The sequence below is a fragment of the Ammospiza nelsoni genome, chromosome 8, assembly GCF_027579445.1.
Source record: "Ammospiza nelsoni isolate bAmmNel1 chromosome 8, bAmmNel1.pri, whole genome shotgun sequence".
NCBI lineage: Eukaryota > Metazoa > Chordata > Aves > Passeriformes > Passerellidae > Ammospiza > Ammospiza nelsoni.
Genome location: NC_080640.1, coordinates 26,269,674 through 26,294,340, shown reverse-complemented (window position 1 = coordinate 26,294,340; position 24,667 = coordinate 26,269,674). Strand labels below are relative to the sequence as shown.

Below are 24,667 nucleotides of genomic sequence, written 5' to 3'. Positions count from 1 at the left end.
CAGTTTGGAATACCAGAATATATGTTCCAGAATACCAGTCCATCTGAGGATCAGGTTCCAGATAGAGACCTCTGTGGAGAGAGTCCCTGTAAGATCTATGTGTTGGATAAGTGGGTCCCAGCTATTCTAAATGAGCTACAGCTGCAAAGTCCTTAGTTGGGCAGCAGCTGTAGCTTGTGAAGGCAACTGGGATAAAAGGGGTGGGCCGAGAGCCCAGGATGAGCCCCTGTGGAAGCCATGAGGAACTGTGCTGCAGAGAGGAGCTGCATAATAGCACCAGCAAGAAGGTATGGACTTTAAGATGGGACTCCAGAAATATGAAATACAATAAGATGACAACAATAACCTCTATCATCTAGTGAAGAGAAATGTAAGAGAATGCATAGATGGTTAGTATTAGGCTTTGTTTTTTTTAAGTTGAGGTTAGTTGAATATGGCTATTTGGGCCATTAGAAGTGTTCCTATGTGAGACATAGCAGATACTTTCCTGTTTGGAGATGCCTCAATTTTTCTAGTGTTTAAATAGCTAATGACCGTCTTCATACTTTTCTTGAAAAAGCTGACTAGTTCTTATTCAGACAGGCAGTGTTTTACTCACCAGAACAGAGTAATTAGTCTGAGCTGCAATTGCATCCTTAAATTTCTGCATCTTCTCAGAATCCTGTTGGGGTAATCAGAATATATGTATTATTGAATCAACTCTAAAAGAAATAGCATCTTCCATCAACTAACCAAGAGCCAAATAGCAAGCACCCCCAGTGTCCTTTGCTGTTGGCTCAGGTGTAAGTACTCTGATAAATGAAAAGCCACAGGGATCAATATCCTGATCAGCACCAGCGCCTGATGGTGCAAGGGGAGAACAGGTTTCGTGGTGGTGCATTGTTTGAAGTCAAGAAAAGGTTTGCAGTTCCTTTCGTGTGTTCCTTCCATGAATTTTGGGGATGTAGGTTATTACCAATAGAATCACTATATTTGAAGTAGGGAAACTAATTGCCTAGTGTAATTCAGTGTTTTCAAAACAGACAGGCAGTCTTCTCCATAATGATTTATCTAGACAATGTCAGTGATATTAATTAAAGCCATTACTGATATTTTACTAGCCAGTCAAAAAATGACTCCTATGTGTGAAAGGGCATCTAGAACTTTCCAAGGCTGCATCCACAGATGCCTCACATTTCAGATAACACGCTAGTAAATTTTAACCCCTGTCAAACGGCAGCCTTTTATATTAAGGGAATGATCTTAAGAAGTGTTGCCTTGCTGTATGTCAAGTCCAACACTGCAACTTTGGGAGACCCTGAAACAGCCAGAAATGAGTGGGTCTCCAGATAAACAGGGGACCTTCAGCTCCTGTGGACGATGAATGATCTTTTGAACAAAGAATTCATTTTAGTAGCAAGTCAAGGTCACCGTCAGGGACCTTCAAAATACGAAGTCTGGTATTTTTTTACAAGGATAGAGCTAGGCCTTAGTTCCCTTGTACAGATTAAATTACCAAATGCAGTCTTTAAATCTGATTAATTTACAGCTATTCAAGCAATCCCTAGTGTCAGTAGCTGCTGCTTTTATAGCAAGTGTCAAATGCATGAAATATTTCTCCTGCTGAAGAATCAATCTGACTCAATCTATCTTTGGTGACTGTTCAAGCTATCGTTTGAGGAAAATTTTTTGTTTGTATCAGAAGAAAAAAAATGTTTTTTAATTGGATTTGAATTAATGGCTATTAACAAACAATATTTTGGGGAGTTCAAGGCTACTTTCACCAGGTTGCACATCTCTTTGTGCAGAAAAAAGAATTAACCCCTCATATTCAGAGCAGTGCGTAGGTCTAAAGAAATCACCTTGGAATAGGGTTTTATTAAATTAATTTTCTAATGCTTCTGTGACACTAATATATGTGTAGTTTTGCATGGAAAGATAAAGATGTTCACATCAAAACAAAGATTTATTAATGTCGGAAAGAACCATCCCAGACCAATAAAAGTGTCCCTCATATCTCTCGGTGGAGAAGAGGCCAGGAAAACTGTCACTGGCTTGGTTTGCTTTATGATTACAGGTTTTCCAGGGAAAATTAAACCATTTCACCCCCTATTCTGTATGGCCAAGGCATGCAGTAGAAAGATATGGGGGCTGTGACAGCTTCATCTAGACACACACGCCATTCTTCAGCTTGTAAAACAGGACAGTTTAGGGGGCTGGGAAAGGGGAGCATGAGCTCAGATTTGGGTGGGGAAAAGGTGAGAAATGCTGAAGCTCTGGGAGAGCAGCAGGAGCCAGTAAGTGTTGGAAGAAGGCAGGAAGGAAGAGATAGTTCCAAGGAGCTAGAAAGATCTATTGAAACAACATGGTAGGAGCATGCTGGCTCCTGCCAGCAGCACAGTCAGTGTGCCACAGCATGGGCTGGGACTATGCTGAGTGCCCAGGTGGGAAGAGGAAAGTGCACAGGAAACAGGAACTTCTGATGAAGTGTGATTGAGAACCATCTTGTCTGACAGGACACTGACAGGAAATAAAAACAGCCTCTTCTTGCCTACTGTGTGGTAGTCACTATTATGTGCAACAGTATGGTCATAGTCTGCCATGAACTAACCACCCAACAGAGAGAGTTACTGCAGGTTTTTTGAGTTATTTTACCATGGAACTTACTTGATCTTTGTCCCTCAGGAGCTAAGTTCCGGGCATAATAACCTTAAGGAAATTGAAGAACCTTTGGATGAAGAGAGGACTTATCTGGGCAAATTTTCATAATCCTCTGGGATATTAGATCTTGCTTTATAATTTTTCATTGATTTACACCTTATCTATAGCCCAGCAATGCTTCTAGCAATGTTATGCTAAATTCTAAAGAACAGCCATGTGGGCTGTTGCCAGTGGAATGGGCTTACTGTGAAAAATAAACTGTATTGTGGCAGCATTTTGCATCTGAACTGCCACCTGGAAATTCCCTGTACAGCAGCGCAGTGCAGTGGGTGGAAGTGGCGCAGAGACATTGAGGGAGGCTCTCCAGGGATGGTGGGCAGGACAGTGCACAGGGCTGTTTGTGCAGCTCTGCTCCCAGCTGCACCTCTGTGCCTCCCCATCTACTCTGTACAGTGCTCATGCTTCTGGCAAACAGATGGTGGTGGCCCAAAGAAAGGCAATTGAAATTTTTCTTTTTGCAGTATGGTATCAGGACAGTTTGGAGAGTTGTTTGATTAGCTTGATGAAGCTTTTCATCATTAAGGTTCAGCTCCCTTGACGATTCTGTAAGACTTAGTCTATTTGCTAGAAACATCTCTTTAAAACAAAAAAGATCAGCCAGAACATATCCACATATCTAGAAATGAAAACATGGGAATTACATCACATATTATAGGCTGTAGCAGAACTAACCACTGCAGGGAACCTGCCAGGAATTCCCCTGGTGTAGCAGTTTAATGATCCTGAGCTTTGCATGCTCAGCCTAGATGCCTCCAGGGAACTGAATTTGGATCTTATGATAGAACATTCATAAGAGAGTACTAAATCTAAAATCAGATATTATGTTTCTTATTATGTCACATTTAGGTACCTCTGAATGTTTTGGATGCTTAAATAAAAGAAAGAGAATTTTTATATTTAGCTTAATGGTTGGTCTGTACAAAAAGCAAAATCCTGTAATATTTGCTACCCTGCCCTACGCCTTTATGTTCTCAGTTAAGAGTTAAAAAGTGAGAGACTGGGGACCATGAATGCATTATTTCCTTGGTGTTTTGGCAGAGAGGACAGAGGGAGCCAGCCCAACTTACCGACACAGCTGCCTTGTCACCTGCCATTGCTTTGACAAAAGCCAATGCTTCTGAGGTAGCAGACCTGATATTCTCAACCCGGCCCTCGTCAAAGCGGCGCAGGGAAGCACTTTCATAGGTTGGGACAAGCCTCCTGTGGCACCTGGGACAGTGAAGGAAGAAAAACAAAGAATGGTTATTTCCAAAGAGTCATAAAGACTAAGAGAAATATAGGCTTGGACATTTTGTAGTTACAGCCACACTTTTATTTCTTGCACGGTATTCATCTTAATGTTGTGATAGAATGCTGTAAGAAACTTTAAAAAGATGGATGCTCACTTGTCTCTAATATGAAGAGCTGCATACAGCTGTATATGTTTTAGTTATGCATTGCCAGTAAAAAATGACTTGTTGTGTAAAAACAAGGCTAGTAAACCAAAAATTTACTGAAAGATCTCAAGGAATGTTTTATTTGTACTGCATCATAAAATAATTGTGTAATTAATCATTTACTTATGGGCTTGAAATATGTTTTATTTAAAACAAGAGAAAATGCACCAAGTGCGTGGATCAAAAGAAGAAAACCAAAAGGGGAATAGGGTGGTTTTTGTGAGCTGGAATGAAAACTCTCAGAGCAATTAGAACAGATTATGAAGATTGTTATTTAATTTAGGTCCAGGTATACAGATACTACTCCTTGTTTCAGGAGACAGACTGTCTTTCAGTTGAAGCAGGTGGTCTCAGAACACAACTGTTCCCTAAGGTTTTTATGGCAAACAGAGGATTTATATCATGGCTGGCATCCAGATGAAAATCTTGGGCTATGTCATTGTTGAAGTTTTATTAATGGAATATGCAAAATGGATATTCAGTAGATGTTAAAGGAGTACTTGAGATGTGTTAACCATTTCTGGTCTTGACCAGGTAAAGACCACTCTGGGATTTAACTTGATGTGATGAATTATTTGTGCAATAGGCTGTTCTGCAGGAAACCATGCAACCTATCTCTACCCTGGAGTTCTGGCAATATAGAAAGGAGCTTTTAACTTTGATAAGGTCATGGAATTTAGGGGATCTTATCAAATCTTGGGATGCTTGTGAAGAAGGGAACAGCAGTAGTTACTGTTCTGTGTAGGAACTAGAGTTCCTACCCCTGTGTGCTGTGCAGTAGGGGATCCTTTTCAGCCTGTGCCAGAGATGCATGTGTGGTTACTGCCATGGTTCCTCCCAAGCTACCCACAAGTTAAGGCAGTGGTGTTTCTGCCCCAGGGAGCTGGGCTCCCCAGCTGCTGCTGCTCCAGACATCCCTGCTATATTCCCTCACCACCTCAGTGCCAAGCACAGGGACAGCTGACAGGAAGTCTGGAAGGGAATGGCATGTGTGGGACACAGGTGGGGAAGGCAGAGGAAGAAGAGGGAAAGGGAGTGAAGAAAAGGAGTACTCTCTCCCAGAACCAGGTATCAGTTTCTATCTTTTCTGCCCTACAGTCATTAGGCAAGATCAGTCATTTTCATGCAGGAGGCATTTGTTTGAATGTTGAGGAAAAAATGGACCCTCTGTATAAAACCCCACTACCTTGCGTACCTCGTTCCTCTGAATTGAACTAACCTTACCTGTAGAATGCCAGCTGAAGTGCTACTTGAATGTAGGCATCTGGGCTAAACTTCTGTTTCTTAATGAATTCCTTTCCATAGTGCTCAAACTTGTAGGCTATAAAGTCCAGATTTTCCACTGCCCTGGAAAAAAAGCAAAAGGTAGTTACTGCTGGGATAGATGTAAAAATTGTTAAAGTTGGAAAAGAACTCTTAGATCATCAACCATTAACCTACCCTACCTTGTTCGCCACTAAACCATATTCTGTCTCATTTCTGTATGCAAATAAAACCCAGAGACCTTTTCCTGCCAGTACCCTCTTAGAGGTGAGTGGTCTCCTGCTCTGCAGACAGTCCTGGCCTTTGGTAACTTGTTCCTAGTCAGTAACTTTTATTCATACAGATTCTACACCAGGCTTGTTATCTGCAGCCATAACTGTAGCTCTCAAGTCTGTTAATTTGAGTAGGGTATCTTTTTTTTTAAACAAACAAAAAAACCAAAAATCCAGCAACATTACTGTTTCCATCCCTGAAGCCTAAGCAAGGGTCTCCTTTGTTCTTCACAAATTTCTGAGAGATTTACTGGTGTGAGAATTGGGTGCATTTAGGACCTCATGAAGGCCCTAAGTGCTTGCAAGATTCAATTTAGAGAGCTACTACCTTTATTTAAAAACACCAAGGAGTTATTCTGCATCCTGAATGTTCTCACTCATATGTGTCTTTCTAGACACTTTGAGATCTAATGTGACCACACTGGACATGCTTACAGCTGATCATGCAGGCAATGTGTTAATTCTCTACAAAGAGATCACAGGCCTGAATGTTGAGAAAAAATTCTTATTGCTGCCCCCACCCCCAAAGATCATGCAAATCTTTGACAGCCTGGAAACAGAGTCAGAAAAATTTTGTAGGAATAATATGAATGTAAACAAATTATGTTCCTAAATTCAAATTGTTTATTCAAACCAGTTGTATTCTACTGTCCTCTATATGTACCCCTATTGCCCTGGCTTCAGATTGAGTCAGCTCAAACCCATAAGACACAAAAACAGAGGACCTGCATTGTTTGCATCCTGTGCAGACATGGGCAAGCTGCTTTTCCAGTGGGTTTTAGAATCCCTAATATTTACATGGAGGGAAAACAATGGTAATGCAATTCCTGAATACAGACAAGTAGCTCCAGCCCATAAGGGTCCTATCCTGCCCAGAGATGCTAGGTGTGTGCAGCTTGGTAAGAAGAGGAGGAGCAGGAAGGCAGGAGGCCCCCAGGGAGGGAGCCCATGAATTGTGCTGGGTAGTTCCAAGCTTGCAGTTGTGGCTGAGAAAGATGAGGCATCTGTTCTACCTTTGGAGTTTTTCTGCTGCTGATGCCAAATGTGTCTGAATATCAGGGGAACACTTCCATCTCAGTCTCCGTGGAGCAGGAAGCTCGCTCACTGAATCAGCTCGGACTAATTTCTTGGAGCTTTCTTTCCTGTTGGTATGTGAGACAGAAATCATTGAGGTCACAGGAATAATCCATTTATTAAACACTGCTCTTTTAGCAGGTGAATTACTGCTCTTCAACTGTTTTATGTATCTTAGTGCCTCTGTGCAGCAGGGAAAATTTGCCGCTGGCAGAGGCTTCCCAGGGGCTGGAATGGGTGTGGAATGTACGGAAGGGAACTCACATGTGCCTGAGCAGGTATTCAGCACACTGCACCATGACGATGCCGTCGAAAGGGGAATGCTCGCACACGGTCCCGCAGAGCCCGTCTCTTCCTACCACAAACTAAACAAGGAGAAGGACAGGTGCAACATACACAGGGAATAAGTCATCTTCTGGGTAAGTTATCCATGATGGAAACCTGACAAAGGTGTTATTGTTCCCCTGTAGTATTCTTATTGCTCATATCAGGAACTCCCTTGCCCTACAGATCAGTGGGTGACTTACAGATTTACTGCAGGAGACTTGCTTGTCCTGTGAAAGGTGTTGCACTGAATTCCTTTCATGCTGCTCTTTGGGACTGAATCCTGTGAGAATGTAAATGTTAGCAATTCCTAATGAAATCTGAAAATTTTATTTAGCATCTGCTTTATGGTACATAAAACCCATTAATGCAAAGACAGGCCAGGGTTCTCCTTCCACTTTTGAGGACAATAAAACATCTGTGTCTGGGAAATCCTTAGGATCCCATTTTATTACAAAGCTCATCCTTATTTGATAGATTTCTCATAGCTTATTTTGAATATTTTATTTTTAGATGCTTTCTTCATTTCATTTCCCTCTTATTTGTCTTCATTCTTAATTTCATTATGTACACATGGCACTGCTGGTGACAACCTGCTGCACTCCAGTTCTGTGATACACCCTTGCAATTTGTAAGTTCTGCATCTCATACAAAAGCAGATGTCTGGGCCAATACTGCAGCTTTCCTGTTCTTTTCCTGGGCTTTTCCCCACACTTCTTTTGAAGTGCATTTGGCTGGACTTTCCTCCCTTAGCTCTCTCTTGCCCATTTGAATCACATCCTGCCTCCCTGAGGTTTCCATGAGGTTTTCAGAGAGTGGGCGTGATGCAAAAAGCTCACCTGGACATTTTCTGAACTCTTACTGCAGAGGTGAGGAAGAATATGGAGAGAAAAGCCATTCTCACAGTAGAATTTGTTCTCCTACATAATCTGTGTTTGCATAAAAGGAAATGGGATCTTATTTCCATAAGAATTTCTCTTCACCTTTGAGCTACTTTGGCCTGAATACATCTGGACAGATAAGGCTCTCTCACACTCTATACAATTTTATTTTCTTTCTGCTGCCTTATGATAGAAGACAAAAAGAAAATGTTGTTTATTCTCATCTGCTTGAAATATCTCAACACTTGACCCTGCAAATAACAAGTCTCTAACTGTTCTAAAGACAAGTGGTTTGTTCTTCAAAAGAGTCTGCTAATCATGTCATTTACAGTGGCATTAATCAAAAATGAGTACTGAAATGTATTTGCTCTTGGGGAAGTTGGTGTAAGTGAAATTCTTTATGGGAGAACAGATGGGAGACGGAAGAGAGAGCACAGTTGAGCTTATAGATTGAGATATTCTGGCCTTGGTCAGGTACAGATTGTAGGATAAGCAACCATAAATACGAAAAGCACTAGAGAAGTACAGCATATACAGCTATCAAGTTTTTGAAACTATGTGGTTTTGTAAGGCTGCCAAGTAACACATACAGTAAGCTGATTGTGTAACTAGTGGGAAATTGTTGCTTAAGGATGTAACTGCTTTGGGGGTACAAAAATATATAAACTGATCTTTGAGAACAATAAAGCACCTTTGACTTCTTTCTGCCTTGACTTCTCACATCCCTCCTTCAAAGTCCCATCTCTCAGCTGTGGCAATTATTTTAGGGGTTTCTCTTTTCATGTTGCTGTTCTTAGATATGGCAAGAGCAAAAAGTATTATGCAAGCAATGTATCAGTCAGGGTTTTTTCAATTTTTCATAAGGTGTCAACATTGTTGACAGTTGGGAGATTAATACATCACTTCCCCCTGGGTCTGCTGCAAAGTGTGGAAATAACAGTGCGGCGCATTAAAATATGACAATCAAAATCTGATGGGGAAAAAGGCTGGAGAAGTCAACACTTAAAGAAGGTCTCAACAAGGATGCCATTAAATGAGTAAACAGGCTGTTAAGTGAGGATTTAAACACATGCCAAATTATAAGCAGTAGCATTTCTAGGATGCCAGGAAAATGCATAAGAAGGGGAAAAAAGAAAAATATTGTGCTTTTTTTTTTTTCATTCTGGGATACTAGGCCAGCATTTTCATTCCATTTGACTCAGTGTAGAAAAATGCATTGTTTTTTTATATCCAATGTCTGCCTACTCATACATCTGAGTATCTGTGTTATCTCAAGAGCAAAGGGCAGCTTTGGAAAAGGTGGAAGTGCTTCCCCTGCTTTGCAAGGGACAGCCTTGCTCACACCAAACTGGCCCTGGCAGATGCTGGCACCACCTTCCCCTCTTTCTCCCAGCTGACTCTGAGTGTCCCCACCATCAGGCAGTGTGCAAGCAATGTCACAGTGCTGTAAGGTTTTTACCTGCATAGGTTTGTCGTACCAGCGATTGGCCCCGTTTTTGTGGTAGCCCCCTCCATGCAGCATGTGAAGGGCCATGTTTGTGTTGCTGAGCTCCACCCCACTGGGGCTGTCCAGGCACACCAGGCATATGCACCGTTCAATCATGTCTAGAGAGTCGCGGTTGGTGGAGTCTGGGGATAGAAGAGTGAAATGTTCACATCCTCTTACCTCTGAGTACAACACTGACTGGGGAACCCTCTGCCTTGGAGAGCACTGAAGATCTGACCCTGACACTGCAATGAGCTGCTGTCTGCAGAGCTTCTCTCAGCAGCAGATCATCTCAGTGCCAGGGAACATTGTACCAAGGCATTAATTCCTGTGTTAACTTTTATGACTCTGTGTATCTCTCACATGATTCAATAATAACCACTTTCTTTTTCTGCCTTTCATTTCCTTGAAGTAATTCTATTACAAAATAGATCTATTTTACTCTTAAAGCCAGCATTGCTTACTTATTTTATAAATAACAGTTACAGTGGACAGGTGGAAAATAGAAGATTTCAGAGCTCACGCTATTGCTGAAGTATTCTGCTCTGGAACAGCAAAGTTTAGAGTATTTTTGTGTTGTTCTCCATGAAAACCCTTTTCAGAACAAGGAACAGCAGGGTCTATGTTGGTTTTGTCTTAGTGTGTTAAAACCCTCTTGTCTGTCCTGTCTCTGATCATTAGCTGATATTGCCTACATCATGTGAGGAAACATCTGTGGATGAGGTTTTGAGGTTTTTTGCCAAAACCATGGGTTGCCATGTTACAGTGCTCTCCTCTCACTACTGCACTGCTGAATAAAATGGGCTTTTCTGGAACTCTTTCTGTTTCTTTTCCCTATCCTGACCCTCTTATATGGTTGGACTACTGGGGGCATTTTTACCTTGTCCTCAGTGCTCTCCTCCTTATTTATGGTATATTTATGTGTTTCTCAGTTTCTTTGTCTAACTCAGAAATATTACAGAGACTCAGGCTTTGTTTGCATCTGAGGACCAGTTTGAAGCATAGGAAATATTTCATTGTGACCACTTCTTACAGTTCCTCATTGAAAAGATAGAAGTGTGCAACCTATAACAAGAACTTGTTTCATTTAAAAGCATATAAAATAATTAAGAGCTGTTATATAGTTGTTAACAAGATCAAAGGGAAAAGGGCTTTCAGGCATCAACATAAAATTCCTTTTGCTCTTAACAGATCAGCTTTCATCCTCTGGTTTTGCTAGGTTTTAGTGTAAATGTAAACTTGTTTCGGTATGTTCTCAACAAAAGATATCAATTCAGATTTGTCAAAACTTCTTTCAAGTCTAGACTAAGTTCAACAAATACATGCTCAATTCAGAAAACTATTTCAGCTGAAAGAATGGAAAAATATTTAAAATTAAACAATTCTGATTTGAATTTGAAATATGGGGTCATTTCAATATGTGCATGTTTTCAAGGTTTGCAAGTATGTAAAGTGGCTTGATTGTCTGAAAGAGCAGCATTTTCCATAGTAAGAAATAATGCACCTTTCCAGAAGAAGTAACATAGATTAGTCAAGAGTTAGAAAAAACCCAGACACTTGTTACCATCCAGGTTCATTCTTCAGATGCTGAAAAAGAAACCAAATGAGCAAGAAATTAAAAATGTGTCAAGGGAAGGAGAGGCAAGTGATAGCAGTGGCTGAGAAGGAAGAGGGGGAGCTGTGGCCTTGTGCAGGCTATGGTAAGGTACTGGCTATTGCTGTTTGGTGGCTCCTGCAAGGCAGCATTAGCAGCTGGGGCCCAAGGGACAGAGATGGTCAGTCTGACTTCTTGCAGGCTCCCTGGGGACCTGGTGGAGTGCAGAGTGTGCTGTGTCCCCTTGCCAACAGAAGAGTCCTAGGGAAAGCAGCTGGAGCACCTGCCAGCTCCTACAAAGGCTTGAGCCAAGAGATTGTGTTTGATGGGGCGTGCAGAGAGGTTGCTGCCCTGCAAAACATGAACACCAGTGTCCCTTGGGAGTGTCTTCAAAAGCATTCAGAAGCTTTAGAAGAGAGAAGACACATCCCTGTCCACTTGGCTGTGAAGCTTTTCTAGTGTCTCACACTTGCAGGGCTGACTGTAATTGTGGTATTTTTTCATTGATGGTCTGGGTGCATCACTACAAAGGCTGAGAAGATCCTTGTGAATGGAACTTGCCTGGTATACATCAGCTTCTGGTGCTTGCAGACAGGCATCTTTGAGGAAAAACAGCCTGGATAGTGATTTACAAACTGCTCCCAGCTTGCTCAGCATTCTGCTTTCCGCTCTTTGATAGGTATATATATATTTCATTGTGGCTGCTACCACACATCTTTGACAGATATGAAGCCCTTAGTCTGACATATGGCTTCAGGGTATCTGCAGTCTAGGTATTAGAGTGAATAAAATTAAGCTGTGCCAGAAACAGAGAAGCAGGGGAAAGAAAGATGCCTTTACAGAAGGAAACAGACATATCCAGAGGGCCGATCAAACACTGAAAAATTATCATGTGAAGCAGGCAATAAATTGCATGAAAACTCATGAACCATGACTTGGGATTGAAAATATCTGCAGGAAGAGCTAAAACAAAAGACAGTATGACCAAGCCTAAAGCCTGCAAAACATTTCTTCCTTTCTAATGCACAGTTGGATTGAATTGGCCAGCCAACTGTTGGCTACTTGAGTTTTTTAAAATTTAATCTTAGAAAGGAATATATGAGAAGACAGTTTTGAATCAAATTCAGATGTAGTATGCATGGGACTGTAGCCAGTCACTTCATACAGAATTCACTTCCTGTACTTAGGAAGAGCAAACTAGTTCTGCAGCCTGAAGACAGTTACAATGCTGAGGGTGTTTATAAATCAGTGATGGCTGGTTTTATTACATTTGGGCATTTTCTCACCCAAAAGACCTGTGCTCTCCATGCAGGTCTATGCAGGCCCATGGATATAACTCCTTCATGGCCTCTGCAAAGCACTGCACAGGTTTTCTGTCCCAGAGCATTCTCTCTTGCTTTGCCCAGCACAGACCAGCTGTAGAATGACCTTTTCACCCACGTGGCTTCCCAGGTTGTCTTATTTATTGTTGCAGGAACATTTCACCATCACAGATAAGAAAGGAAAGGGCTGTTAATGATCACATATCCATGTGTAACAGCAATGCATTCACCTATATAGAAGGGCTGTGCTAACCTGAATAGTCTGGGAGGGGATTCCTGCTTAAATTAGAGAAGGCTCACATCATGATGCTATGAGGGTTACTAGTGCAGAATCTGGGTTTTTTTCAGCTGCATAACTGAGTTGTTTGCCTTCGGATTAAAACTAATATTTTGGGAAATGCCAGGCAATCTAAAAACACTATGGAGAAGGTTTTGTTAGTTTTTGTTGATTTTTCTTTTTGTTTTTCCTTTGGATGATATAGGTTAACAAAGATATTTTTGCTGGAAGTTTCAAGGCATTGGCTGTTATACTTAGTATGTCATGAAAATAAATTATTAGGTGTTCACCTCAATTTTCATTAAAATAAGTTGTTTTTTGTCTCCTCCTTTAAAAATAAATGATGGGAAGAGGAGGGGAAAGCTTAAAGATGAGACTACTGCTATATAATATTGCTGAAATAATGGCCAGGACTCTGTGTGTGTGTATCTGTAGTAAGTTTTATAAGAACAGATAAACTTGAATAAGAAAAGGGGAATCTTCCTTAGGAGGATAAACTTATTTTGAGACTATTGGCAACTCTTGTATATTCCAGGGCGTTAGTAAAACAGCAATATTTTCTGTGGCGTTGCTGAACTGGAGGTAAAGAGATGAGTTAATGTTTGCTTCTGGATGAAAAGGTAAATACTTATTACATGTAAAATGGCAAAAAGAGGGCATTTTTATCACTTAGCCTCAGGGTAATATACATAAGGTGTGATGTGATAGAGGTTACTAACCCTACCCTTTATTTTTGTCTGTTTCCAAGTGTGACATTCAAGTCCATAATCTGAGACAGCCTGCTGGAAAAGAGAGAGAGAGCAGTCCCCAGATAATAACTGGTGCAATCCTTCCTAGGTGGTTAAGAATTGGTTGAATCAGCCCTGGTACCTTCTCCATTGATTAGAGAGAGCACACAACTAATTCAATAGGTGTTTAACTTGCAGCTGCTTTTGTTGGATAAGATCAATAATATCAAATAGTTGCCAAAAGCTAAGAGGATACATCATTCCTATTGGCACAAAATGATTATAAAGAAAGAGACAAATCACAAAATCTGATGTAATGTAATTTATGCAATGAAAAACAAAGAATGGAGTGAGAGTTATTACATGGCATAACACTTAAACATACACAGCCAAAGGGTCAAGCTATTTCTGCCACTCCCCTGGCAACGCACATCTTACAGAGTTTCCTACTGCTGGAAAAATTCAGCAGTGGAGTTGCACATTCAGTCCTGTGTTTGCTGTGATGTTTGCTCTCAGCAAAGAAAGGCAGTGATGGTGAGGAGGAAGATGATGAAGAGAAAGCTGGGGTTGCTGCAGCTAACCTTTCATAAGGGTCATCCTGGCCTCTGCCCACTCTGTTCTTCCGTCTGTTGTCAGCAGGCCAATTGGAGGCAGCATTTCCTCTTCATTCTCTGCCATTTTTGCTATCTTTTGTAACTGAGTGAAAAGATCTCCCTCACTGAGACGACGGAAATTAATGACAACATCCAAAACAAAAAACTGCAAAAAAATTACAGAAGTCAGAAGATCAGTCAGAGGTGGGTTGGACCCTTTATGGTCCAATATTTTGCTGTCACCTGGGTAGGTGTTGAGATGCTGAAGTCCTGCCTGGAGAGCCAGGCTTGCATGCAATGCACCACAAAACCACTGGGGAATGAATGGCCCAGGACTCACCTCTCCTGTGTTTTAACACCAATGTAAGGCCAGTTGCCATAGGGGACTTATATTGTGTGTGGGACTCAAATAAAATACACACTATTTGAATATGCTTTAAAAACCTTGGAGAGATAAAATCAGACAGTATGTAAGTAATTTTCATGGTATTATTTGTTTAAACATAACCTAGAAAATCTAGAAAATTTCCTGTGCTTCCTGTAAAAGCAGAAAGCACTTCACTGGAAGTTACTTCCTCATTCCAAGAGCACCTGCAGGCATGGCGCCAGTACTGCAAACAGTCAAGCTGTGCTAGAAGTTCTGTGCCCAGGGAACAGACTCTGCTGCTCCCTGGTAATTACTGGTTGTGGCAGATTCCCTCTAACACTTCAGTATTTCTGCCTGCACCTGTGCTAACTTCTTCAGGAATCACTTAGGGCCCCTACATGGTGTCTACACCATGCATAGGTGTGATGGTGGTATAATTGCCATGAACTTGACTGTGCCAATACTTGACTGTCATGAGAAGAGCATTTCCAGCAAATGCACTCTAATAGAATTCTTTTTTCTCTGTGGTTTTATCACTGTTTATTAAATGTTTTTGTTTGAAAGAGAAAGCAAATAAATTCTGCCACATTCCTCCTTTCTGCATCACTGTACTTGGAACATTATGTGGTCCAAGGACAAAAATGCTGCAGAAGCATCTTTTAGAAATATCAACTGCAAATGCTTGGTAAGAAGTGAGCTCATACATAGCACACTAATTGCATTTCTGAACAGAGATTAGATTAGGCTCTTCTGGAGTGAATTTAAGCAAATTAAGAAATATAGAAAGGTATGAAAAACGAAAATGAATTTACCTGATTGTTACAAGCAACAATGATGTGCTCTGGTTCTGGCATTACATTGCTTTTCTGGGCCACGAGGGTATCTTTGGTAGATCCTGGAAGACGATAGGAAGAAAAGAGTCCATAGTATTGCTTCATGCAGAGAGCATGGCCAGACAGCTGTCCACGAGAAAAGTCAGTAGGTAAAGCATGGCTGCAGAGAAAGAGAAAAAGCCAGAGGAAAAGAGGGGAGAGAGACAGAAAGGAAAAAAAATCTTATCTGTCCTTTGTTCTGTTACAATTAGATCAGGTATAACACAAATTGAATAATAAAATGAGATTACAGTATAAGGGAAATAGATGAATTCCCATACCAAAGTTAAATACATCATTCCTGGCAGCTTCATGCATATTCATTAAGCAATTGCATTATCATCTAGTGGAAATGGAAATAGCAGGTCACAAGCAGCTTTGCAATGCACATGGGGAGCCTGACTAGCTGGGACCCCAGAAACCTGGCAGGATGGAAGTCAGCAGAACAGCTGGGAAAGAGCAGCACCTCAAAGAAAGGTACTGATGAAATTCCCTGCAAATCACAGTAGTCATGTGCTGTGCTGACTGGTTAGAGTGTGTGTGAGAGGGCCTTCCTTGACAAACAGGAATGACTTGGGCAATGACTTGTTTTCCACAGGTCCTCACTTTTGTGCTGATTTTCACTGAGACCCATGGAGTAATATGTGCTGAAAACTTATTATTTTTTTTTATTGGAAGGTAGGTGAAACCAGCATCTCTTTAAAAGCTTCTTTAGTGGCCAAAGGAAAAAAAGAAGAATTATCACAGTCACAATTATGATTATGGATTGTAAAACACTCCACTGACACTGTAGCAGGAAATAATGTGCTGCTGGTCAGGACAGGCTGCAGAGACCACAGGAGGAAGAAAATCTTACAGTGCAGAGGTTTTCCTTCTGCAAAAGAGGACTAAGCTTCCAACTTGTCAGACAGGGGGAGGGGTAAAGAAGCAGGCAAGGAGGTTTACTCTCATACAGCTTATGAGGGGTGATATTTTATGCTAGTTTATCTTGGTCAACCATGACTTTAGAACTGTTGCAGTTCCCAACTCTCAAATTCTCTGTATCACTTATTTCCTTGTACAGGTGCATTATACATATATGGTTTGAAGAATCATGTATTTCCCCAGTGTATTTATTTAGAAAGTAACAGGAGCATAAGTAGCTTGTTTTTACTAGCTACTGAGCCAGCCTTTCTGTGGTGAGACTTCCCTCCCTTGCTGGGATGTGTTATTTCTCTGTGGGGAGGGAGGTGGGACAGCGTTGTTGTAAATGGTGAGTGCCAGGAGAGGTGTGCGGGCTGTGTAACCACAGTGCTGCTGCCCTTTGGGTGTGAGGAGCACAAGCTTCCTCTTGTGCTCTCAGTAACTCTGTTAGGCAAATTGTCTGTGCCCTTTTGGGCTGCACTGTGCCTGCCAGAGTGATGACTGCCAGCCATCAGAAAGGATCCTTGTTCAATCTGTTGCACTGCAGGAATACAGCAGAAAGGGCATAAAATATTGCTGAAGCACTTGCCCTGAAGCATGCTGGAGCCCCAGCCCTTCCCCATGGGGGAGAGGTGCAATACAGCCCAGCTTTGTACTGAGAGCAGCCTCGAATCAGAAGCCCTGTGGATACTCAACCTCTCCTTCCAAGCCACTTACGTGTCCAGTAAAGCTTTGTAGTCTTGCACTCCTGAAATGAGATTGGCAGCAAACCTGCAAAGAGCAGAGAGAAGTGACATCAGTCTTTTGTCATTTGGCAACACTGGGCTGTTTCTGGGAGACAGAGGATAGCCTGAATGATTGATGACACAGCATAAGGAGAGAAAGTCTTCTGGCTCGGCAAGAAGAGCTCCCTGCCCCCACCCAAAACCTAAATTAATTCATGTCAAGAGAAATATGAAATCCTAGAGACAGTCCCTGCAAATGGTTAAACAGACTACCACAGGAGGAAGCCTGAAAGTGCTTATTTAGAGAATGGGAGCAAAGACTGAATATTTAATAGAATCCTCACATGGGTTTCAATATCAATACTCATAACCTGTCCAGCATTAGAGTACTTCCTGTCCTAAACAGATATTTTTTTGCAGAGCTGTGGACAGGTGTATTTTTTTCCTGACATTGTCCATTTGCACTGTGTCAGAATGGGAGGCTCTAAGAAAAAGATTTCCTTGTTAAAGCATGTGCATTAGAAAATGCAAAGTGGAGTTTTTTTGAAAGCTGTGTGCACAATAAATTTAGTAAGTAATGAATGAAAGCATTTATAGTTATGTTTAAAGTAAAGTAAAAAGATGCATTAGCTGTCTATGCAAAATGTTAAAATAATGCATATTTGTTTTAAGGTTCTGGCTGTTTTATAATAGCATAAATTCACATGCAGTTAATTATTTCAGTAATGAGCAGCTAGAGAGTGCTAAAAGCAAAGAGGAAAATTGCACAGTATGAAGGTAGATTTTTACTGTTTTAAAAAGGAAGAATATTTTGGCAGAGACTGAAGAATGGAATCCTGTTTTGAGGGTTGTCTGGAGAGGTATATTCTGTGCTTGGCTACGTGCTTACCTTCTCACTTTTTAAATTATAATAATTGCCTACAACAGCTCAAAGTAGAAAGATCTGTTCAGAGCTGATGGGCCTGAAGGAAGCAGTGTTCTTGGGGAAGAATGATTTCTGAATTCTTATTCTTAGATCCCCTGTGTTTCTGGTGCCCTTTTGTGCATCTGAGAGGGACAATTTAATGCCAGCGTGGCCTTTTCAATTTGCAGGGTGGCTACGAGTCATAGTGAAGCCATGTTAAAGATTATTTCCCTTGAAACTGTGTGTCAGAAATTAGTACTTGTTTTTCATCGCAAAGTGGTTTACTTGAATCATGTACAGTAAAAAGCTTTGTAAATATTCCTTAAAAATACAAATCCCTTGGCATTTTTTTTCATGCAATAAGTATAATAGTAATGACATCTTTCTTTCTGAATATCAGTATGAGTTACCCCAGAAGCACTGTCCTCAGTCAGCAGGCCTCGTAGGAAATCACTTTAATGGCTACAGCCCTTATTTTTTAATGAAAGTTGATTGTCTTTTTTAAAAGCTGTACATTTAAAATATCCTTTCATTTAGCAAAAGCTGCAAAGTCGTAATACATTACCTCAGCTGGTCATTTATGTCCTTGAAATGCTGGCGAGCAAAGATAATTGCGGGGCTGGAATTGACTGGAAGAGCCAGGCGGTTGTTGAGGTACATGTCATCCAGCCAGTAGTGAAACACCTGAGGGAGGGGGACACAACGTCTTAAAGCTGCCATAGCACACAGCAAAGCAGGGTGAGGGGACACTGCCTGGTGCTCCTGGTGTCAGTCATGGGCTCTGATTAATGGAGCTGCTGAGCATTTTCAGCCTGGGCTCTGTGACCTCAGCTCAGCAGAAGTCAGCCACAATTCCATAATCCTATTTCTCAATCAATGGCAATTTACAGTGCGTTCCATTAAAAACTACACAAGCCTCAGATTGTGGTGCTTTGGGTATTTTGTTGTTTACTTCTCTCTACAACCAGAAAATATTTGAATACAACATGTTAACTCTTGCATAGCAATTAGAATATGTTTAAGAGAGGGCCAGAGTTTTACCAGTGATGGCTTTTCTCAGGGGGCCTCAAATATTTGTGAATGATGTCAAGATGCTCCATTGCTAACCATCAGATATTGTCCTGTAGCAAGACAGAGCAGGAGAAGAATTTCCCAAGCCTAATGGTTCAGTTCTGCAGAGAGTGGCATGTGGATAGGGCCCCTGGAGAATTCCCTTTGTGTCCACTGACACAAATGCAGATTGCTGATTCTTGACCCAGACAGACACACATTAAATTTCTAACCATTTTTATTGAAAACAGGGATGAACAGTAACTGCATTCCTTTATGTCTGAGCAGAGATTGAAGAATCACTATTTGGAAAATGGAGGCTTTCATAAAAATATCAAATGGCCTTTCTAAGAGGGCAGGCTTTGCATATGGTAACTATAAACAACAACAAAATTATGCAAAAATAATTACAAATGCATGCATCAGTTGAAAAAGTTTTCCTCCGAGATATTTCATTGCTGTTAGAACAGATGCTTCCCCCACAGTCTCTGGAGTCTTCAGGGGAACATGCTAGAGATATACTCCTGGCAAGTTAAATTCAAATAAATCCATTTCTAATTTACCTTAAGAATCAGGTATTCATTTTAACAGCCAGTATTTAAAACTGTCACAATTTCAGAAAATGCTTATGCATTCTTCCTCTGTAATTTTCATTCTATAAGTGCTCAAATGAGCAGATGTCTTCAGGAATATTATTTCTTATCAGGAACACTTTTTAAATGCTGGTTAGTTTAGCCACCGTGAAGTTCTGTGATCACAATATGAAAATAAGATTGGGCAGCATTTAGTTCACAAATTAAGCACTGCTTTTAAAATGAAAGCACTGACAGCACTGTAGCCTTTTCTTCCTGACTGTAGCAGCAATTCGATGGAGTTTTTTGTGTGTCACACAAAAGAGAAAACCACAATTCACTGACATCAGTAACAAGCCTGCAGGGTTTCACTGAATCCACAGACTCATTTTCCTTGTTGGAAAGGAAGGACTTTGATAAAAGTCTAATTTTCAACTGCCATATTCTAACGTGGTTAATAAGGGCAGGGTGTGACTTTGTGGAATGGTAAAATCTACTTTAGCTGTGGCTTACCTAATTTGCCTGCCTTGGGAAGCAGAAAGCTGAACTTTTGTAAAGGCAAAGGTCTCAGCATGGTCTGTGTGATAGATGTACATGAATATACATGCGTGTGCATATTTGGCAAAGTAGCTACGTTGGTATAGTGTGACAATGAATGGCAAATAATAGTTCAATTTTAAATGACTAATACCTATAATGAAGTGTTCCATTTCAGAATAATTGGTGTAAATCAGAACTTTGACTAGATGGCTTTAACATGGATTTTGACATAATTTTAAAAATCTAGCTGCGTAATTTTAAAAATCTATTACATCTGAAATATTCCTTTGTCAGAATGACCGGTTTGCATTGACCTGCTGAAAGAAAACAGTGATTGCATAGAGAACATCAGAAAGAACTTGTAAATAAGCATCATCAAACAGAGCGATTGCATTTGCTTACCCAGTTTATTGTCTTTTCACTTCTTTCCTCAAGCATTTTCTGCAAGGATTCCCCCAGGCCTCCTGCAATTCCAAATTTCTCCACAATGGCCTTGGTTTTTTTAAATTGCTCCTCTGGCACCAAGTGCTTCATGCACTGTAGGTACATGTGTAAGGTCTGTTGCAGTGGTGGAACTGGAAGTTTTGGCACTTCCTAGTCATTAAAAAGAAATATATATTGGTGAGTAATTCTACTTTTTTCCAATCTGTCCTCTTTTGTTTTCTTATTTTTTTTCTTTTGTTGCTGATTAATATGTTACATCCCTTTCAAAATGAATTTATTTTGTTTTAGCAGGTGAGAGGCCTGATTACTACAAATTTACTGTTTGTAGGCTTTCAAATGGATAGAGCAGTGGACTAGTGGAAAATTATCAAGGACATTATTCCTTGGTAAAAATTCTAGAAATCCTAGGATGAAGAGGCATGATGCAAGCAAATACGCTGAGCTAAGCTCTAGGAAATCTGCAAATACATTACAAAATAATAAAATAGTATCTTAATGTATTTCATTACTGAAGAAGTTGTGATTAACTTTTGGTTAGTAAAACCATGGGTTAATGTTTGTCTGGTTGGTAATATGAATGGTTGTACAATGACAGAAGTAGAAAACATGCAGGTCTACCTGTTTATTAGTACTGGTTATGCACAGTCCTCAATAAGCTTGTACTTTACCCTGCCAAACCTCTGCTGTCAGTCAGTGTGGAACCCCCCTGGAAGACTTGATAAAATGTTTCCATTTACACTTCCTTTATCCTTACCCTGTTTGGAGCAATAGTATCTGGGAAGAAAAGAGTTCCATGCTGTCCATGCAAATAAGTTTCCTTTGTTTTTAAATTTAGAATTAATCAGGTGAAGTGTAATTAGTAATTTAAAAGCCAGAGCAATTATTGGGACACACAAGACTTTGGACCTGGTTAGCATAAGAAATTTGATCATCAGGATGCCTTGGCAAGAACAAGCAGAAGTTTGAGGATTAAATCAAGACTAACTGAAGACTAACTGAATCAAGACTGACTAATGAAGACCAACTGAATCAAGACCTATAGAAAAAGAAAATTACATCAAGACTTCTGCAAGTAAGAGATGTTGTAAAATGTATGTTTGTTTATGTGATGATTAAGCCAATCATTGTAGTAAAAAATTATTAGCCATCCTAGAGTAGTATCTAAGCATATGTAGTCCACAATCAATTTGGATTCTGACCAGCTCTCAGTCTCCCCATCTCTCTCCATTGCTGACAACTGGTGCTCTGAGTGAGAAGGAACAGCCTATCTGGCTGCAATCGGCGAGCCCCTGGCACTGATCGTGATGGTGAGAGAACCGTGTTTGGGCCAGGCTGCCTTACCAAGAGAAGCCCAGAGGGTATCACAAATGCAGCTCGTTTGGCATTTCTTAAGGTTCCTGATGCAAAAACCCCTAAACAGTCCTCCACAAATATCAAACAAGGTCCACAAGAGCCCTATGTGCAGTTTGTGGACAGATTAAAACAAACACTGGAGCAAGAGAAGCAAGAGAAGTTATCAAGCAAGAGAAGTTATACCCAAATTGGCCACAGAAAATGCCAATGAGGATTGTAGTCACTTTTTGAAATCTTTGCCTTCTGAACCTGAGCCCACTTTACTCCAAATGATACAAGCATGCAACCACCTGGGAATACAACAACACACCATGGCAATCGCCTATCAAGTCATGGGGCAAGGCATAGAGGATGATTTTGCTGTTCTGAAATTAACCCCTGGAAAACAGCTGGTTTGTTTTGGCTGTGGGGAGTCTGGACACATTAAAAGAGATTGCCAAAAAGCACAGAAACCCAAGGGCCCAGGTATATGTCCTCGCTGTTGGAAAGGCCCTCACTTTGCTAGTCTGTGCCACTCTAAGTTTCACCAGAATTGCCAGCCTTTACAGGGAATCTCATCTTGGAGTGCAGAGCAGCACCGCACAACAACACAAATCCCACAGCTGACACAGCAACCAGGAGCAGCTGCCAACTTCCAACAGCCCTGCCCGCTGGACAAGTGTCACTGACCTGTGTGCAGCCACCCCAGGCAGCACAGGACTGGACATATCAAACAATATCACAGTAACATTACTCGGTTCATCTGTTCATTTGCCACAGGAGTTTTCTGACCACTGGAACTGCATATGCATGCTTTGATCACAGGCAGATCATCCACCTGGATAACAGGGTTGTTTGTTCTCCCTGGAGCTATTGACTCTGACTCCCTTGGGGAAATTAAGATCATGACTTGGACCCCCAGCTGCCCTGTGTGGTCCTGGCCAGGAGCCATATAGCCCAACTCTTATTTTTCCTGGCAGCAACCCTATCTGCACCCCCAATAGCCGAACAGAGTGGAGGGGGGGTTTGGTTCCACAGAGGTCCCGCAGATTTTTTGGACACAATGTATCACATCTCAGTGTCCCGCGTGCCAATGCGAAGTGACTCTGAAAGGCAGGGATATAATTTTAACAGGACTCCTTGGTACTGGAGCAGATGTGTCTTATGTCAAAGAGGGGATGGCCCAGTGATTGGCCATTACTGTCTGTGCCTCGAGTGCTCTCAGGCATGGGTGGGAATAGTCAAAGCTTGCAAAGACAACACTTGGTGCACTTTGCAGGGCCTGATGGGCAGATTGCCACAGTTAAACCTTTTGGGCTCTCTGTCCCCCTGGTTTAGTGGGGGAGGGATGTGTTGACACAGTGGAGAATTTTTATGCATTTGGATTTTGTATAGGAGTCATTGGGAGCCTCAACACCCTCCACCATGGTCCCTGGCTGAAGTGCCCCAGACACTTTGAACCATTGGAAGGAGCAGGCCAGATATCAAAGGCGACACTTGATACTGACCTAAAGCCCTGAGGGACACCTTGCCTTAGTCAAACCAGTTATATTTCCAGTTACTTGCCTTTTTAACTATGTATTTTCTTGTGAATTTTTCAGTACAGCTATTTAGAATTATATAAATTTTTTTTATTGTTTTAGCCTTCAGTGTTTATATCCCATTACCTTTATTAAGCCAAACTTAAATATATCATACAAGCAACCTTTAAATGCTGCTGCAGGGGGTGCAGCCTCCACTGCCTGGCACCAGCCAGCATGGTCTAACCTGCACGGCATGCTGAAGTTATGGCACATCAAAATACCAACTGATGCTGCATACTATCCCAACTCTATTAACATTTACCTTCTAATTTTAGTGATTTGTGATTTTTAACAGGATTGTTACTAGAAAAATTCAAAGGTGTTTGTGCAACAGTGCTGTCTTCCTACATATTAATAACACAGCATAGTTCACTGCATTAAACTGCATAGTTCACTGAGAGTAATTAGATAAGTCGTAAATTCAAGATTCTTTAGATCACATTCAAGACGAACTTTGAACTTTATTTGTAGTAGTTATTTGAGACTTAACTAGAACTAGTACATAAAACTCCACTGTCAGCTTTATTAAGTGCTTACTTTTTACTCCATAGTTTCAGTGAGGTCATTTTATTATAAATTTTTCAGAACAGATGTCATATAACAGTTAAACATCAAGGTAAATGAAAAATTTTCAGTAACTTTTTTATAATAATAGAGTTTAAATAAGTTAATTCTTGTTAAGATTAATTTTTGTTTAATCTCAGTGATGTTAACTTTAACTTATTTCAGTATATTTTTGTTATGTTTTACTGAAGTTAATTTTTCGTGAAGTTGATTTTAAATTTTGTTGAATTATACCTGTTTCAATTATAAGATATAATTCCTTTACTATACAAGTGAATAACACAAAGCCTAAATGAATTTTGTCAACATTTGCTAATTTAAATTATGAGATACAACTATTTTATTATAGAAATAAGAACAACTTTTGCTATTTTATTTTTATAAGTAGTACTGAAGAATGAGTTAAAATTTCATATTATGACTGCTATCAGTTGTGATCTGTTTAATGTTTTGTTTTACTACTATTTAGCTAAAGAAAATATGACAAAGCCAGCTGATTTACAAACCTTCACATATTGTTGTATAGCTATTTGTAAGACATATATTATTTTTCTAACTACTATTACTAAGAGGTTTTTAAAATATATTAAAGAGACTCTTCCAGTTAAAGCCTGGATCCTGGCCAAGTCCTAGACTTAACTAGTAGAGAAATAAACCAATAAAACCAAGTATTTTCAACATCAAAACTATACTCAAATAATTCTGAATTGCCAAATTTGGACCTATAATGGCTAAACCTCCCTTTAAAGTGAATTTGGAGGGCTTACCCTCCAAGTCCTCACGTTAAAATTGCTTTAAAAATGAAGCATGCCAATTACTACAGTCTAAGTAATACTACAATATTTAAGAAATTGATAGTGC

The 24,667-nt window shown here is 40.5% G+C and overlaps 1 protein-coding gene across 1 annotated transcript in view; it reads right to left on the bottom strand.

Moving 5' to 3' along the window:
- CHAT (choline O-acetyltransferase) overlaps positions 1-24,667 on the bottom strand; it is a 31,663-nt gene that overhangs the window by 4,698 nt on the left and 2,298 nt on the right. The window contains exons 2-12 of the mRNA XM_059477664.1: positions 20,286-20,477; positions 18,287-18,405; positions 16,810-16,863; positions 15,130-15,310; positions 13,939-14,116; positions 9,410-9,579; positions 7,010-7,110; positions 6,685-6,813; positions 5,361-5,483; positions 3,768-3,909; positions 599-661 (exon numbers count right to left, since the gene is read on the bottom strand). Coding sequence (XP_059333647.1) covers positions 599-661; positions 3,768-3,909; positions 5,361-5,483; positions 6,685-6,813; positions 7,010-7,110; positions 9,410-9,579; positions 13,939-14,116; positions 15,130-15,310; positions 16,810-16,863; positions 18,287-18,405; positions 20,286-20,477 — 1,452 coding nt within the window. The remainder of the gene's footprint in view (positions 1-598; positions 662-3,767; positions 3,910-5,360; positions 5,484-6,684; positions 6,814-7,009; positions 7,111-9,409; positions 9,580-13,938; positions 14,117-15,129; positions 15,311-16,809; positions 16,864-18,286; positions 18,406-20,285; positions 20,478-24,667) is intronic.